The 15,934-nt window shown below is 43.7% G+C and overlaps 1 protein-coding gene across 1 annotated transcript in view; it reads left to right on the top strand.

The window, feature by feature from the left end:
- GABBR2 (gamma-aminobutyric acid type B receptor subunit 2) overlaps positions 1-15,934 on the top strand; it is a 426,862-nt gene that overhangs the window by 244,460 nt on the left and 166,468 nt on the right. Inside the window, exon 7 of the mRNA XM_039475217.2 lies at positions 12,508-12,744. Coding sequence (XP_039331151.1) covers positions 12,508-12,744 — 237 coding nt within the window. The remainder of the gene's footprint in view (positions 1-12,507; positions 12,745-15,934) is intronic.

The raw sequence follows: 15,934 nt of genomic DNA, 5'->3' as shown, positions 1-15,934 counted from the left end.
TTATTGAGGGTTTTTAGCATAAAGCGTTGTTGAATTTTGTCAAAAGCCTTCTCTGCTTCAATCGAGATAATCATGTGGTTTTTGTCTTTTGTTCTGTTTATATGTTGAATTACGTTTATGGACTTGCGTATGTTGAACCAGCCTTGCATCCCCGGGATGAATCCTACTTGATCATGGTGGATGAGCTTTTTGATATGCTGTTGCAATCGGTTTGCCAGTATTTTATTGAAGATTTTTGCATCTATGTTCATCATGGATATTGGCCTGAAATTTTCTTTTCTTGTTGAGTCTCTGTCGGGTTTTGGTATCAGGATGATGTTTGTCTCGTAACATGATTTGGGAAGGATTCCCTCTTTTTGGATTGTCTGGAATAGTTTCAGAAGGAATGGTATCAGCTCCTCTTTGTATGTCTGGTAGAATTCAGCTGTGAACCCATCTGGACCTGGGCTTTTTTTGGGTGGTAGGCTCTTTATTGCTGCCTCGACTTCAGACCATGTTATTGGTCTATTCAGGGTTTCGGCTTCTTCCAGGTTTAGGCTTGGGAGGATGCAGGTGTCGAGGAATTTATCCATTTCTTCCAGGTTTACTAGTTTATGTGCATAGAGTTGTTTGTAATAATCTCTGATGATGGTTTGGATTTCTGTGGAATCTGTGGTGATATCCCCTTTATCGTTTTTTATTGCATCAATTTGGTTATTCTCTCTTTTCTTTTTTATTAATCTGGCTAGTGGTCTGTCTATTTTGTTGATCTTTTCAAAAAACCAGCTCCTGGATTTGTTGATTTTTTGAAGAGTTTTTTGTGTCTCTATTTTCTTCAGTTCTGCTCTGATCTTAGTTATTTCCTGTCTTCTGCTAGGTTTGGAGTTTTTTTGATCTTGCTCCTCTAGCTCTTTCAATTTTGATGATAGGGTGTCAATTTTAGATCTCTCCTTTCTTCTCATGTGGGCACTCATTGCTATATATTTTCCTCTAGAGACTGCTTTAAATGTGTCCCAGAGATTCTGGTATGTTGTGTCTTCGTTCTCATTGGTTTCGAAGAACATCTTTGTTTCTGCCTTCATTTCATTGTTTATCCAGTCAACATTCAAGAGCCAGTTATTCAGTTTCCATGAAGCTGTGAGGTTCTGAGTTAGTTTCTGCATTCTGAGTTCTAACTCGATTGCACTGTGGTCTGAGAGACTGTTATGATTTCTGTTCTTTTGCATTTGCTGAGGAGTGATTTATTGCCAATTATGTGGTCAATTTTAGAGTAGGTGTGATGTGGTGCTGAGAAGAATGTATATTCTGTGGATTTGGGGTGGAGAGTTCTGTAAATGTCTATTAGGTTTGCTTGTTCCAGGTCTGTTTTCAGGTCCTGGATATCCTTGTTGATTTTCTGTCTGGTTGATCTGTCTAATATTGACAATGGGGTGTTAAAGTCTCCCACTATTATTGTGTGGGAGTCTAGGTCTCTTTGTAAGTCATTAAGAACTCGCCTTATGTATCTGGGTGCTCCTGTGTTGGGTGCGTATATATTTAGGATCGCTAGCTCTTCTTGTTGCAGTGATCCTTTTACCATTATGTAATGTCCTTCTTTGTCTCTTTTGATCTTTGTTGCTTTAAAGTCTATTTTATCAGAGATGAGAATTGCAACTCCTGCCTTTTTTTGCTCTCCATTTGCTTGGTAGATCTTCCTCCATCCCTTTATTTTGAGCCTTTGTGTATCCTTGCATGTAAGATGGGTTTCCTGGATACAGCACACTGATGGGTTTTGGCTTTTTATCCAATTTGCCAGTCTATGTCTTTTGATTGGGGCATTTAGTCCATTGACATTTAGGGATAGTATTGTTATGTGTGAATTTGATACTGTCATTTTGATGCTACCTGGCTGTTTGGTTGGCTAGTTGATGCAGATTCTTGATTGTGTTGATGCTCTTTTACCATTTGGTGTGTTTTTGGAGTGGCTGGTACTGGTTGTTCCATTATATGTGTAGAGCCTCTTTCAGGAGTTCTTGTAGGGCAGGTTTGGTGGTGATGAAATCTCTGAGTGCTTGCTTGTTCACAAAGGATTTTATTTTTCCTTCACTTATGAAGCTTAGTTTGGCTGGATAGGAGATTCTGGGTTGAAAGTTCTTTTCTTTAAGGATGTTGAATATTGGCCCCCAATCTCTTCTGGCTTGTAGGGTTTCTGCTGAGAGATCTGCTGTGAGTCTAATGGGCTTCCCTTTGTGGGTAACCCGACCTTTCTCTCTGGCTGCCCTTAGCATTTTCTCTTTCATTTCAACCCTGGTGAATCTGACGATTATGTGCCTTGGGGTTGCTCTTCTTGAGGAATATCTTTGTGGTGTTCTCTGTATTTCCTGGATTTGAATTTTGGTCTGCCTTGCTAGGTTGGGGAAGTTTTCCTGGATAATATCCTGAAGAGTATTTTCCAGCTTGGATTCATTCTCTTCATCACATTCAGGTACACCTATCAGACGTAGATTAGGTCTTTTCACGTAATCCCACATTTCTTGAAGATTTTGTTCATTCCTTTTTGCGCTTTTTTCTCTGTTCTTGCCTTCTCTTTTTATTTCATTGAGTTGATCTTCGACCTCTGATATCCTTTCTTCTGCTTGGTCAATTCGGCTGTTGAAGCTTGTGCATGCTTCACGAAGTTCTCGTGTTGCGTTTTTCAGCTCCATCAATTCACTTATACTCCTCTCTATGCTGTCCATTCTCGTCAGCAGTTCGTCCAATCTTTTTTCAAGGTTCCTCTTTTCTTTGCGTTCGGTTAGAACATGTTCTTTTAGCTCACTGTAGTTTCTTACTACTCACCTTCTGAAGTCTGATTCTGTCATTTCATCACCCTCCTTCTCCATCCGGTCTGGTTCCCTTGCTGGTGAGGAGTTGTGATCCCTTTTAGGAGGAGAGGTGTTCGGGTTTCGGGAGTTTTCATCCTTTTTGCGCTGGTTTCTTCCCATTTTTGTGGGTTTATCCACCTGTTGTCTGTCTCTGTCCCAGGGAGTTGGAGCTTTATGAGTTTCCGTTGCACTACTGCTTTTTTTGATTTTTCTTTCAGGTCGGACCCGCCCAGCTAGCAGCACGCCTAGCCACTGCCTGCCCGCAGGGGCTTTGCTGAGCTGCTGTGGGCTCCGCCCAGCTGCCCTGAGCTCTTCCCTGTAGTCCTTTTTATATGGGCGTAGTTAGAACTGTCTGGGCAATGGTGGCCCCGCCTCTGTTATGGCGGACTCTCTCTGTTGTGGCAGGTTGCCTCGGCAATGGCGGGTTGCCTCGGCAACGGCAGTCTGTCTCCGTAGTGGTGGAGAGTCTCAGTAATGGCGGAAGCCCCTCCCCCACCGAGCCGGACCGTCCGGGTTCAGCTGTGCTTGGTTTGAAGGGCTCAACCCAGAGGGTTTCCAATTACTGTTTTTGTTTTCGTTGTTGTTGGGGGTGGAGGGGTGGGACCAACCGAGCCTGATCACCTGGCTCCCTGACTCAGAGTCTTTTCTTTTAAGTTGCACGACCCCGCGTTCCGGTCGCTTGTTGAAAAGGCGCCGGGATCTCCCGTGCTGCGACTCACGGAGTCCGCTCGAACTGCGGCGCCGGCTCCTGGCGGATTTTTTGCCTAGGAATCTCCTGGCCTGACTCGCTATTTCAGATGAGTGGGGAGCTCTGCCGTCTCAGGGCTCTGATCGCCAGCTAAGAGGGCTCCCAGACCAGTGGCTTTTGTACGGAGAACCGCAGCAACAGGGCGTGGTCACAGCAGCGGCGCGGGCGGAATCAGCCCCGCGGGGGCCAAAACAGCCCCACCGGCTGGGACTGCAACGCTGGCGACCCCTCTGCCTGGGTATCTCCTGGTCTGTGGGCAATAAGAGTTCGTCTGGAAATGCGGCGTCCACTCACCCTCTGCACTTTCACTGGGAGCTGAAGTCCTGCGCTGTTCTTAGGCGGCCATCTTCCGCTACTCTGCTCATTTCTTACTGATTTGTAGCATTTCTTTTTAGATCCTAGATATGAATTTGACAGTTAAATGTATTACTTATATCTTCTCCTATTCTGTGGCTTAACTTTTCATTCTGTTGATATAATTTGATGAACAGATATTCCTACTGTTAATGTAATCCAATTTATTAGTCTTCTTTGTGATTAGTATATTTCTGCCTTGTTTAGGCATTTTAAGGATAGGGAGGGGGGAAAAGGGTTGAAAAATAAGAAATGAACATAAGAGGCACAAGGGATATGTTGAAAAAGTGCATTAAATGTATAATTGTGTCCTGGAAAATGAGGAAAGAGAGACTAGACAGAAGCAGTATTTGGTTTGGTTATTTTGTTTTTTTCTCAAACTATCACTCTGTCTTGGTGATTTGATTTGGATGTTTGTCCCCTCCAAATCTCATGTTGAAATGTAATTCCCAGTGTTGGAGGTGGGGCCTGGTGATAAGTGATTGGATCATGGGAGTGTTTCCCCCATGAATGGTTTAGCACCATCCTTTTGGTAGCAAGTGCATTCTCACTCTGAGTTCATGTGAGATCTGGCTATTAAAAGTATGTGGTACCTTCCCCCTTGTTATCTTGCTCCACTTTTGCTATATGCCACACCTAGTGCCCCTTTGCCTTCTGCCATGATTGAAAGCTTCCCAAGGCCCTCACTGGAAGCAGATGCCAGCACCATGCTTTTTGATTCTGCACCTGCAGAATCATGAGCCAATTAAGCCTCTTTTCTTTATAAATTATGCAGTCTTGGGTATTTATTTATATCAATGCAGGAATGGTCTAATATTCCCACCCACAGTGATGAAGATATTTTCCTATCTCATCATTTAGAAGTTTTGTTGTATCTTTCACAGTTAGATATAGAATCTACTTGACATTGATTTTACATATGGTCTGAAATAAGATATTCGTTTTTATGAATAATCCATTGGTTCAAGACTATTTATTGAAAAGGCCATAACCCCCCATCCCACCACTCATGCTACAGTGTCACCTTTGTCATAAGTTAAATAATGGCATATAGTGTCTATATGCAAGCTTTTGAACTTTCACTTATCTTCCTTTGTTCTACTTAACTATCTTTTAATCAATATCACTCTGTTTTAATTACTGAAATATAACTTGATAACTTGTAGTATAAATCCTTAATCTTTGTGCTTCTTTAAGATTAAGAAAATCTCATCCAAGAAGGATGTTCTTGGCACTGATGTCATTTTTCATTTAGATCTACTAACACATTTACACTTCCTATTACTTTTTCTTTCCCACATTTCTGTTTTTCTGCTTATTATTACTATTATTTTTCTGCCAGAGGAACTTCTCCTTGGTCTTTCTTTTTTGGCTTTTCTGGAAACAAATCTGCTAAGTTTCTGGCTGTCCAAAATATATTTTACCTTTAATGTTGAGAGATGTATTAGCTAGCTAGAGGATTTTAGATGACCTGTTAGCTTCTTTTAGTACGTAAGGTGTCATTCCATTGTTTCTCACTTCCATTGTTTCTATTAAGTCAGCTGTCTGACTTGTTACTGCTCTTTTGAAGTTAATGCGTCTCTTTTTCTCTCTAGTTACTTTTAAGATTTTGTTTCTGATGTGGTCTTTGGCAGTTTTACTACACTGTGCTGATGTGAGCTTTCCTTTGTGTTCATCTTGCATGGTGTTTATAGAGCTCCATTGGATTTCATGTATCCATGAATTGATGTGTGTTGGGGAAAACAGAATAGTATCCTTTGAAATATTGCTGCTTGTAGTCTCTCTTTTCTCACTTTCATGATACAATTATACTTATATTGTACTTTTTCAATTTATTCTGTGTGTCTCTTGTGTTCATTTCTTATTTTCCAAACTTCTTTCTCCCTATGCTTCAGTCTGAATACAAACCTGTATTCAGTTCACTAATCTACTTTCTGCTGTGTCTAATATGTTGCTTCACCTATCTATTGAATTTTTTATTTCAATTGTTGTATTTTTGAATTTTTTTGTTACTCTTTCTTTCATAGCATTTAGTTCTCTGATGATATTCTGCATCTTTTAATCAATTTTGTTGAACCTATAAACCTTGCTTTTTATTTTATTTTTGAGATGGAATCTCACTCTGTTATCCAGGATGGAGTGCAGTGGTATGATCTTGGCTCACTGCAGCCTCTGCCTCCGAGGTTCAAGCAATTCTCTTTCCTGAGCCTCTCAAGTAACTGGAATTACAGGTGCCTGCCACCACATCTGGCTAATTTTTGTACTTTTTAGTAGAAACGGGGTTTCACCGTGTTGGCCAGGCTGGTCTTGAACTCCTGACCGCAGGTGATCTGCCCACCTCAGCCTCCCAAAGTGCTGAGATTACAGGCGTGAGCCACCGTGCCTGGCTAACCTTGCTATTTTAAAGTCCATGTCTAATAATGTTAAGCTTTGGATCACCTGTGAATTTGTTTCCATTACATGTATTTTTCTCTTCTTTTCCTTCCTTGCTTTTCTTTTTTAAAAAATTATCTGGTCCTATCTCCTGGTGTACCTAGTAAATTTTCACTAAATGCATTGTATATGAAAAATTGTAGAGGCTATGGATAGTGATATCTTTCTACAGGGAAAACGTATTCCTCTTCAAGCAAGTAGTTATTGTGGTGGCAAATTGCCTTAAGCCAGTGAAGAACTGAGGTGATTCCAGGTTTCGTTTTAGTTTTTGTAAGGCCCAGTGTATTTTGGTTTGCCCTGATTCCTAGTGTTTGATCCTTCAGTGTTCTCAACTGAAATCCTGGGCTATTTACTGACCCTGGACTCCAATTTTTATTTTCCCAATACTATGAAACTCCAAATAGTTGTGTTCGTTTTCTTGGCTCTTTTGCTTGACTTCTCAGCCCCTTGCTTTTTGCAGCTTAATTAGCAAATATTTTAAGTAAAAATGCCAGTCTTAATACTAGGCTCACGTTTTTATGCTTCTCTTTACTCCTGCACCCTGGCCATGCAAGTCTTGCTACCTTGGTAGCCCAGAACTACAGTTTTTGGCTTCCCATCCCTGAGGGACTGCAGAAAGCTCTGATCCAATGCTTTCTGTTTCTGTGACTAGCCTTCTTATTTACAAATCAGAAAATGCCTCAAAAGGAAAACAGCAAAGAATGTGGAGCCCATCTCAAAGCATTTCTCTTCTCTCCAGAATGTGGGATTCTCAGTCCTAGCTGTCCTGGTTGTTTTCTGATGTCTTTGAATAGCTATTTTAATGTTTTACTCTGCTTTTCTTTTTCCTATCAGTTCTTGATGGGAGCTTTGGTCTGATGTGAGCTATTTCATCATAGAGTCTGAACTGAGATTATTTCACTTGAGGAGAATGCCAGATTAGAAAAGGGGAGGCATCTCCCTGTCTTTGACTGTCTGGGGGCTATTGTGTATTAGAAGGAGCAGACGTGTGTATTGTGGCTCCAGGAACATGTAGTATGGTGAATACAAGTTGCAGGGAGAGAGGTGCAAACTCTGCATCTGGAAAAACAGTTTCCTTGACATCAGGCATTCCTTAAGTGGCAAGTTCTGCCTGAGAGGTATAGCGAGCTTCCCAACACTGGAAAGGGTGTAAGAAGAAACTCAACAACCAACTGGAAGTTGCTATTGAGAAGATCCAATAATCAGATTGCAGGAGGGACTTCAATGGTTACCAATTTTTGTATGCTTGAAATCTGAGACGGTTTTTAAAAATATAAATGCCTAACTTAACTTACTCACTGACATACAGAACCAAAATTCAGCCCTGGCATTTGCTTTTTGTTGTTGTTGTTGTTGTTGTTGTTGTTATTATTATTATTATTATTTTGAGACAGTGTCTCACCCTGTCACCCAGGTTGGAGTGCAATGGTGTGATCTCGGCTCACTGCAACCTCTGCCTCCCAGGTTCAAGCGATTCTCGTGCCTCAGCCTCCCTAGTAGCTGGGATTACAGATACCTGCCACGATGCCCAGCTAATTTTTTTGTATTTTTAGTAGAGATGGGGTTTTGCCATGTTGGCCAGGCTGGTCTTGAACTCCTGACCTCAGGTGATCCACCTGCCTTGGCCTCTCAAAGTGCTAGGATTGCAGGTGTGAGCCACCAAGCCCGGTCCTGGCACCTGCATTTTTAACAAGTTTCCCAAGTGATCTACAAACTGCAGCATAGGAAGCAGCAAACCAAATATCCCGTCGTGTACTTCCAGATGAGACACTGTGATTCGAACCTCCTACAGGGATGCCTGCAAAAAAGTCTGCCAGTTTCGCTTCTGTGGGAAGCAGTTGCAGATGTGGAAGAGAATGTGTCCTTCTCCTGCCCTCTCTTCTGTCCATGAGGCTCCCCTCTCCCAGAAAGCAGGACTCAACTTGTTTCTGTTGGAATGACAGACTCATAAAGTTTAGTCACATTGTAGGTTAGCAGGCTTGTGTGGGCTAGCCTGGGAATCTAACCACTATTTATAGCATAGTGTCTGTGGGAAAATATGTTCCAAGTTCCAACAAATACCTTTAGGAAATATGCTGGAGACCAACTTGTCAGTAAGTAGGACTATCTACATAAGTTATTTTCTCAGAAACTTTTAGCATCTCATGATAAATTTGACCTCAGAGGATAGTCAATAATCAGCATTCGGTGTCAGCTTCACAGTGGAAGAAATGCTTCTGCCCTGAATAATTGGAGGCCTGCTTTAAGAACAACTATTACGTTTTCTCCAACAATTGTGAGTGTGTTTCTTCCTGCTGTCATTGTCTTGCCCAAGGGAGTTGGTGCTGGCATTGCCTGGGAACAGTGATGAATGGCCTGAGATATCATGTGGCAGCAAGGACTTCTTCAACATGGTGCTTGCAAAGGCAGTGAGAATTGAGGTCATTTTCAGGGTTTAGCTGCACCTGGGTCCCATTTGAAGGACTCTGCCCACAGAAATCTGGTAAAGAGCCATATTTCCAGTGTTCTTGGCCCTTGTCCTGATCCTTGAACCCGGGGAAGACAGTCTTTTGAGATAGAATAGATGAATTTACAAGTGGCATATGTAAAGTTTCTATAGGGGCTTTTGTTGACCTCAAGGCCAAATTCAATAGACAATATGATCTTGATCCCCTTACTGTCCAGCAAAACAAGACTGTATCAAGGAAATTTTAAATTAAGTTCGAGACCAGCCTGGCCAATATGGTGAAACCCTGTCTCTACTAAAAATATAAAAAAATTAGCTGGATGTGGTGGTGGGTGCCTGTAGTCCCAGCTACTGGGGAGGCTGAGGCAGGAGAATTGCTTGAACCTGGGAGGCAGAGGTTGCAGTGAGCCAAGATCACACTATTGCACTCCAGCCTGGGTGACAGAGTGAAACTCTGTCTCAAAAAAATTAACAACAACAAAAAAAATTATGCTTAGTTACCACCCAGTGAGACCACACTGGGACTCTTTACCTCAAGTCTAGACCTCCCACTTTTAAAGGATCAGAGAAACTTTGAAGGCTTCTCCAGTGTCGTGTTCTGGTCAGGGAGGTGGCATAGAAAGGTCACCTGAATGTAATTATTAGGTTGAACAAATGGAATTAAAAAATGGACACCACCAACCCTTGAATGCCATGGCGTGCATCAGAGAAAGCTTGTAGGAGCAAAATGCAAGAGAGGAGAAGTCAAAGGGGCCCTATTTCTGTGATGCTTAACACAGCTCATTAGAGAAACATGCATCCAAGTCATGTTTAAATCCTTTTAAAATGATCAGAAGTTAACAACCAGATACAGGCACAAATCACATTTAAAAACTCAAAGAAAATATAGCCAAGTAGTAAAAGATGGAAAAATAACAAGGAGACAATGAAACAAAACATTAAATGATGTGACCATCACCACAGCAATATGGTATAGGAAATTCACCTAAAATAATTAGGAAATTTCACATAAAAAATTAAGATTGCTGATTAATACTTAAAATAATCTCATTCCAATCATTAACCAGAGAAATGCAAATTAAGATTAAAAGAATACTTTTTTCTTAACAAATATATACATTTTTCTTAAACTGACAATTATGTTAAAAGTTAAAATACCTATTGTCAAGGATGCAGGGAAATGGATACTTTCATACACAGTAGGATTACAACTTTCTATATTTGGGAAGAACAATTTTGCCCCACAATGTGTGAATAGGTGTGCTCCTTTGTTTTACAGACAGAGAAACTGAGGCCTAGAAAGGCCCTACACAGATATTGTTTGAGATTCTGGTTGTACTTCAGTGATCAAGACAAATCACATCCCTGATCTCGAGGAGCTTAATTCTAGTTGGGTGGGGTGGGAGGAATGAAACAACAGACCATAAGCAAGTAAACACTTAAGGAGGAAAAATGCAGGGAGTGACAAGTCAGTAAAGAAGATAAAAACCCCTAGCCTCAGGCCTCAGGCTAGGAGTTTTTAGAATGGGTGGGTCAAGGAAGCCATCCCTGGGAAGTGACAGGTGCTGACATTTGAATGCTGAGAATATCATGCCAAGAGCTGGGCAAGGAGTTTTGTGGCAGAGAAACAGCTTGTGCAAAGCCCTGAGGTGCAAGCCAACTTGATATGATCAAGGAACCCAAAAGGTTTAAGGAGAGAGAGCCTCATAGTGGACTGTTTCCTCCTTCTCCCGACGGAGTGAAAGTGGCAGGGATGACTATGAGCTTCAAGAGCCAGCCGGAGGGGAGTGTGGGCGGGTGGAGGAATGCGAGTAACAGGACGAACTCAGGGAGCTGAACTGGGCTAGAAGTGCATCTCTTTGAGGAACCTGGGATTTGGAGGGAGTCTCTGCCCGCTCTGTATCTTGAGTGATGAGCAGAGTGGTGGTAGCTAGAGAGGATGCATTTCCGAGGAAAGCTGTAAACAGTTCAAACCTGAGCCTTCCAGGAGGATCCTGAAACAAAAGAGGAGGAGGCACACTCATGGCCAGGACTCATTCACATTTGGTCACGCAGAATTTGTCACCTGCAGGGTCCACAGCCGGAAGCACCTGGCAGTCACCCCCAGGCATCTGTGTGGGTGACCCCACAGGAGACTCGGCTTCTTGGCCCCAGGGGGCTCCAGCCACGGAAGACACAGCCTTTGATGGCCCAACTCCACCACCTTCCTCAAAAACACTAGATGTGGCCCAAACAACGTCTGGTGGTTTTCAAAAAGCAGTTAGGACTTTAGAAATCAAAGAGGAAAGAAGTAGCCAAGATGGAATGGGAGGCTAGTCTGGCTGCGCGCGCGCGCACGCACACACACACACGCTGTGTAACCTTGGCCACGTCTCTGGACCTCTCTGTGCCTCAGGCTGTAGACTGACTTGAGTGTCTGTGACTGTTCCTAAGGGGCCCTCCTCAGTATAAACTGACAATGGTCAGTCAGTGGTCCTGGGTGTGATTTTTCCCCAAGGAAGGTTTTTCCAAAGACCAAGCCATGGGTCCTGGTGACATTTCTGGCAGAGGAGTTCAGAAGTGCTTTGAAAAAGGCCCATGAAGGAGCTGAGGGTAATGGGTCCCCCGGGGTGGCATTCATCTGGAAGTGCAAGTTCCAAGGACTAGAGTAAAAAGGCAGTTTCGTTACTTTGTGGCTACAATCAAAATGTTAATATCACCAATGAAATGCTTTTATAAAATTCAACTCAATGGGAGAAAAAAAATGTTTTTTTCAATGCTGGCCTATTCAGACTGTTGTATTATGGAAGGTAGAAGAAATAGCAGGAGGGACGGAAGCTACCTGACATCTGAGCACTGGGCCCTGCCCTGCATCCTGCTCTCTGAGAGGGCCTCGTTCAGGCCGCTCGGCACTCAGAATCTGCAAGGCCACAGACACGGCCCGCTCAGACCTGCACTTCTTCCAGCTTCCAGACCGTGCCCTGAATTCTCTGCCCATAAGCTGTAGCTGTTTCCAGGGCCCAGGGAGCCTCTTCCCCCAGTTCTTGAGGGTACACTGTGCCTTTTGGGATACAGGGAGCTACTGATGCTGGAAGGGGAAGGAGGTGTGGACTGAGGCTAGCTGGGCTGCCAGATGGAGTGGGGTAGGGTGGGAAGGGGAGGGGTGGGCTTTGAAGTACACGGTCAACGCCCTCTGTGCAGCCGTGTTAGGCCTGAAGCTTAGAGAAGTTCCAGAATTCTGAATTCCAGCCTGGCCTTCCAGATCATTAGAAAGGTGTAGTTATTATGATGAGGAGATAGAGAATCGTTTTTGAACAGTTTGTTCACTTTTCTATAACTTTAATATTCAGACATACGGGATGTGGGCCTCTGCCTCACCCCAGGCCCTGCACGTATAGAGGGAGAGGCCTGGTTAGGGTGTATCAGCCCCTCTCTCTAGTCTTGTCAACAAACAGGGTTCAAATCTCAGTCTTGTCACTCACTAGCTGTGTGGCCCTAAGCAGGTTGACCCCACAAAACGGTTTCTTCATCTGTAAAATGGGGACAGTAACAGTGCCCACCTTATGAGGTTGTTGTGAGGGTTAAATGAGATGATGCACATACAGAGTCTCGCACTGTACCTGGCACCCTGTGGGCATGGAAGAGTGGCAGCTCTTCTCAGCATCAGGCACCTGATGTCCCTGCCAGTATAACTTGGGATTCCCCCTATTCCCCTGTTTTTCCAGACTCCACAGCAGTATGAGAAAGAGTACAACAACAAGCGGTCAGGCGTGGGACCCAGCAAGTTCCACGGGTACGCCTATGATGGCATCTGGGTCATTGCCAAGACGCTGCAGAGGGCCATGGAAACACTGCATGCCAGCAGCCGGCACCAGCGGATCCAGGACTTCAACTACACAGACCACACGCTGGGCAGGATCATCCTCAATGCCATGAACGAGACCAACTTCTTCGGGGTCACGGTCAGTCCCACACCTCTGGGCTGTTTTCCTTTGTGTTCCTTGTAGACATGCAAGCAAAAGAGAGTCTGCTACAGGCTTTCTGTTATGCGATCTGTTCTCTCTGATCATTGCAATAATTAATTGCAGGCCATAGGATTGCAGGGCTGTTCAGACAAGGGGCAGGGGCAGTGTGTGCTCTTGGACACACTGGAAAAATGCTTCTCTATGACTCATGGATAAGGAAGGGCATAGAGTGGTTCATGCCTGTAATCCCAGCACTTTGGAAGGCCAAGGTGGGCAGATCACCTGAGGTCAGGAGTTTGAGACCAGCCTGACCAACATGGAGAAACCCCATCTCCACTAAAAATTCAAGATTAGCCAGGCATGGTGGTGCATGCCTGTAATCTCAGCTACTCAGGAGGCTGAGGCAGAATTGCTTGAACTCAGGAGGCGGAGGTTGTGGTGAGCCAAAATTGCACCATTGCGCTCCAGCCTGGGCAACAAGAGTGAAACTCTGTCTCAGAAAAAAGAGAAAGGGCATAGAGAGTTAACTTAACTGTGCACACAGGGCAGGTGCAGTTTACCAGATGGTGGGGAGGGATGGGCCAGAAGAAGCTCTGGACCCAAAATCAGGTTCAAATACAGGGCCTTCATTTACAAGTTGCCTTTTTTGAACTACAGTTTTCATTCACACAATGGAAATCATAAGCTACCTCTCAAGCTAGTTATAAAGATTACACATTATGCAATACAACTTGTTAATAATTGTCGAGCAAGCTATTTACTCTAGCCTCAAGTTTCTCATCTGGGAAATGGTGATAATAATATAAATCTTGCATGGAAGTTGGGAAAATAAGCAATGATAATATGGCTAATACTTCTTGATTGCATATTATATGCCAGACATTGTGCCAAGTACATGATGTAGTTAGACTCAATAATGTATGCTAGTGTTAGGCACATAGCAGACACTCAATAAATGCTATTGTTACTGTTAATAATGATCACGTTGTGTCCTTATGCCATCCATAGGAAGTCGGTGCTCTTATTATCCCCATGAACAATGAGGAAACTGGAACTCAAGAGTATTCAAGTACTACAGCTAATCAGGGTCAAATAGGATTTGAATTTGGGTCTAGCTCTTAATTGCTGCAGAAGGTAGTGACCTTCCGGTAATGGACCAAAGTGGTAGTTATTTATGTCTCATGATGTATTCATCACTGCCTCTGCTCCAGAAAATATGGAAAATTCATCTGAAGAATAGGTTGAGTGGGCTAATGTGCTGTCCTGTGTTCTAATTTAAATATTCAGAGTAGAGTCCGTCTGTCTTGGGGAATTAAGAGTAGATAAGCTGAGCTGGCTGGGGCATTTCTTGAATGTGCATATTCATGCATTCCTATGCTGAGGCTTGTATTGTTGTTCTGGGGAGTCAGAACCCATGCAGGTGCTGAAGGTGTGAATAATGGCGTGGACGCCAAGGTAAGATGGGCTCCCTGTCCTAGAGCCTGTGACTCCAATGCAGGGGCAAGACCTAGAAAAAATATTGAGAGGTTAAAAGGGCTTGGCACTGTAAGAGAAACTATTTGAGCCCAAGCCGGAGCCCAGAGGGATTTCTGTGACCTTTAGTGAAAAAGTCAGGGTAGGTTTTTTGGAAGAGGTAGCATTTGACCCGTGCCTTGAACTGTGGGCAGGAGTTTGACATGCAGACGGGGCTGGCCAGAGGGAGCATGGTGGGCAAGGGAGAAATGTACGGGGGAGGGAAAGACAGTTAGTTGGGCTGGAACACTGAGAAGGTGGATGAGGAGGCTGGGAAGGGAAGTTGGGGTCCAGTTCTGGAGGGACATACTAAGGAGACTGGCCTTTATCTTCCAGGCCAATCATTCCCAAAGTATAGTCTGCATCACCTGGGAGCTTGTTAGAAATGCACATTCCCAGGGCCCACACAGGCCCATTGAATCAGAATCTCTAGGGGTGTTTTAACAAACCCCGTAGGTGATTCTAATGCATGCCAGGGTTTGAGACCACTGCTGGGGGACAGTGGGGAGGCACTGAGGTTTGCTTAAATGAAGACAATTTCCAGAATCCCTGAGCAGAGCCATTCTAGACTAAAGGCTCTGAGAAATTCACTCCCACAATGTATTGGCGAAGTCCATTTTTATAGCACAGCCTAGATTCAGGCTGGAAACTTTAACAGCTTTCCTCAGACCAGTAGCTTAAAGAATTATTTTTACTTCCAGAACTCCTTGTTATAAAATCTCACGTGGAGCCTGGTATATAAAACAGATTAAAGAAGAGCTTCTCAGTTGAACAGAGGAGGAGCCCTGAACTCTGCCTGCTCAGCCCCCACCCCACTCCGGCAGCCCCTGAGACCCCTCCCTCAGAAATGCTGGACAGAACACCCATTAAAATACCTCCAGAGTCCTTTCTTCTCATCCTGCAAGTTCATGACTGAGACTCAGAGAGGGGTGGAATTTGCCCAGGGTCCCATGGGTAGCACTGTGGCAGGGCTGTTTCAAAATGAATTCAAAGTATCCAATGTTGAAATGGACGAATAGAGAGCTACAGAATCTAGAAAGCATTTTGCCATCCTTCATAATCCTAGAACTCTGCGTTTTGCCTAGGTGCCTGATAGAATTAGTTGGAGATCATTTATAACCACTTCTAAATGCTCCCTTTCATCTACGCCAAATAATACATAATCCTTACTTGATAAGCAATTAAATAGGCTGCCTGGCATGTTCGCCACAGCTTGAGGATGAGTTTCTTTTTAATGCAAAATTCCTTGGCACCTATGTATGTCTGCTCCAGCTTGTGACTTAGAACTCAGTGAATACCAGAACTGAACATCATCTTAAAGATCCTGGAATTCAATGCTTTCCTGGTGTAGATGACTGAGGTCCACAGAGGGAAAAATGACTCCTTCAGAGCCACACAGCAAGATGGTTTGGCAGAACCGGGATGGTAGCTGGACAGTCCTGCCTCCACCCACTCAACACCGTCTCCCTTTTGTTTGTACAGGTGCCCCTTTAGCAGAGAAAGACCGTAACAGTGAAACAGTCCCGCACTCTGTTATCTTCCTCCTGTCCCCTTCGTCACATGTTAATAGGCGCTTGTCACTGGGTTGTAGACAGGTTTCATTAAAATTGTCTTCTGGTCATAGAAAAAAAGGATGTCTTCTGACAAAATAGAAAGTGTCTCTGTGGTCCAAGGA

This window comes from Saimiri boliviensis, chromosome 2 (assembly GCF_048565385.1).
Source record: "Saimiri boliviensis isolate mSaiBol1 chromosome 2, mSaiBol1.pri, whole genome shotgun sequence".
Taxonomy (NCBI): Eukaryota; Metazoa; Chordata; class Mammalia; order Primates; family Cebidae; genus Saimiri; species Saimiri boliviensis.
This window is presented reverse-complemented; position numbering and strand designations above follow the sequence as displayed.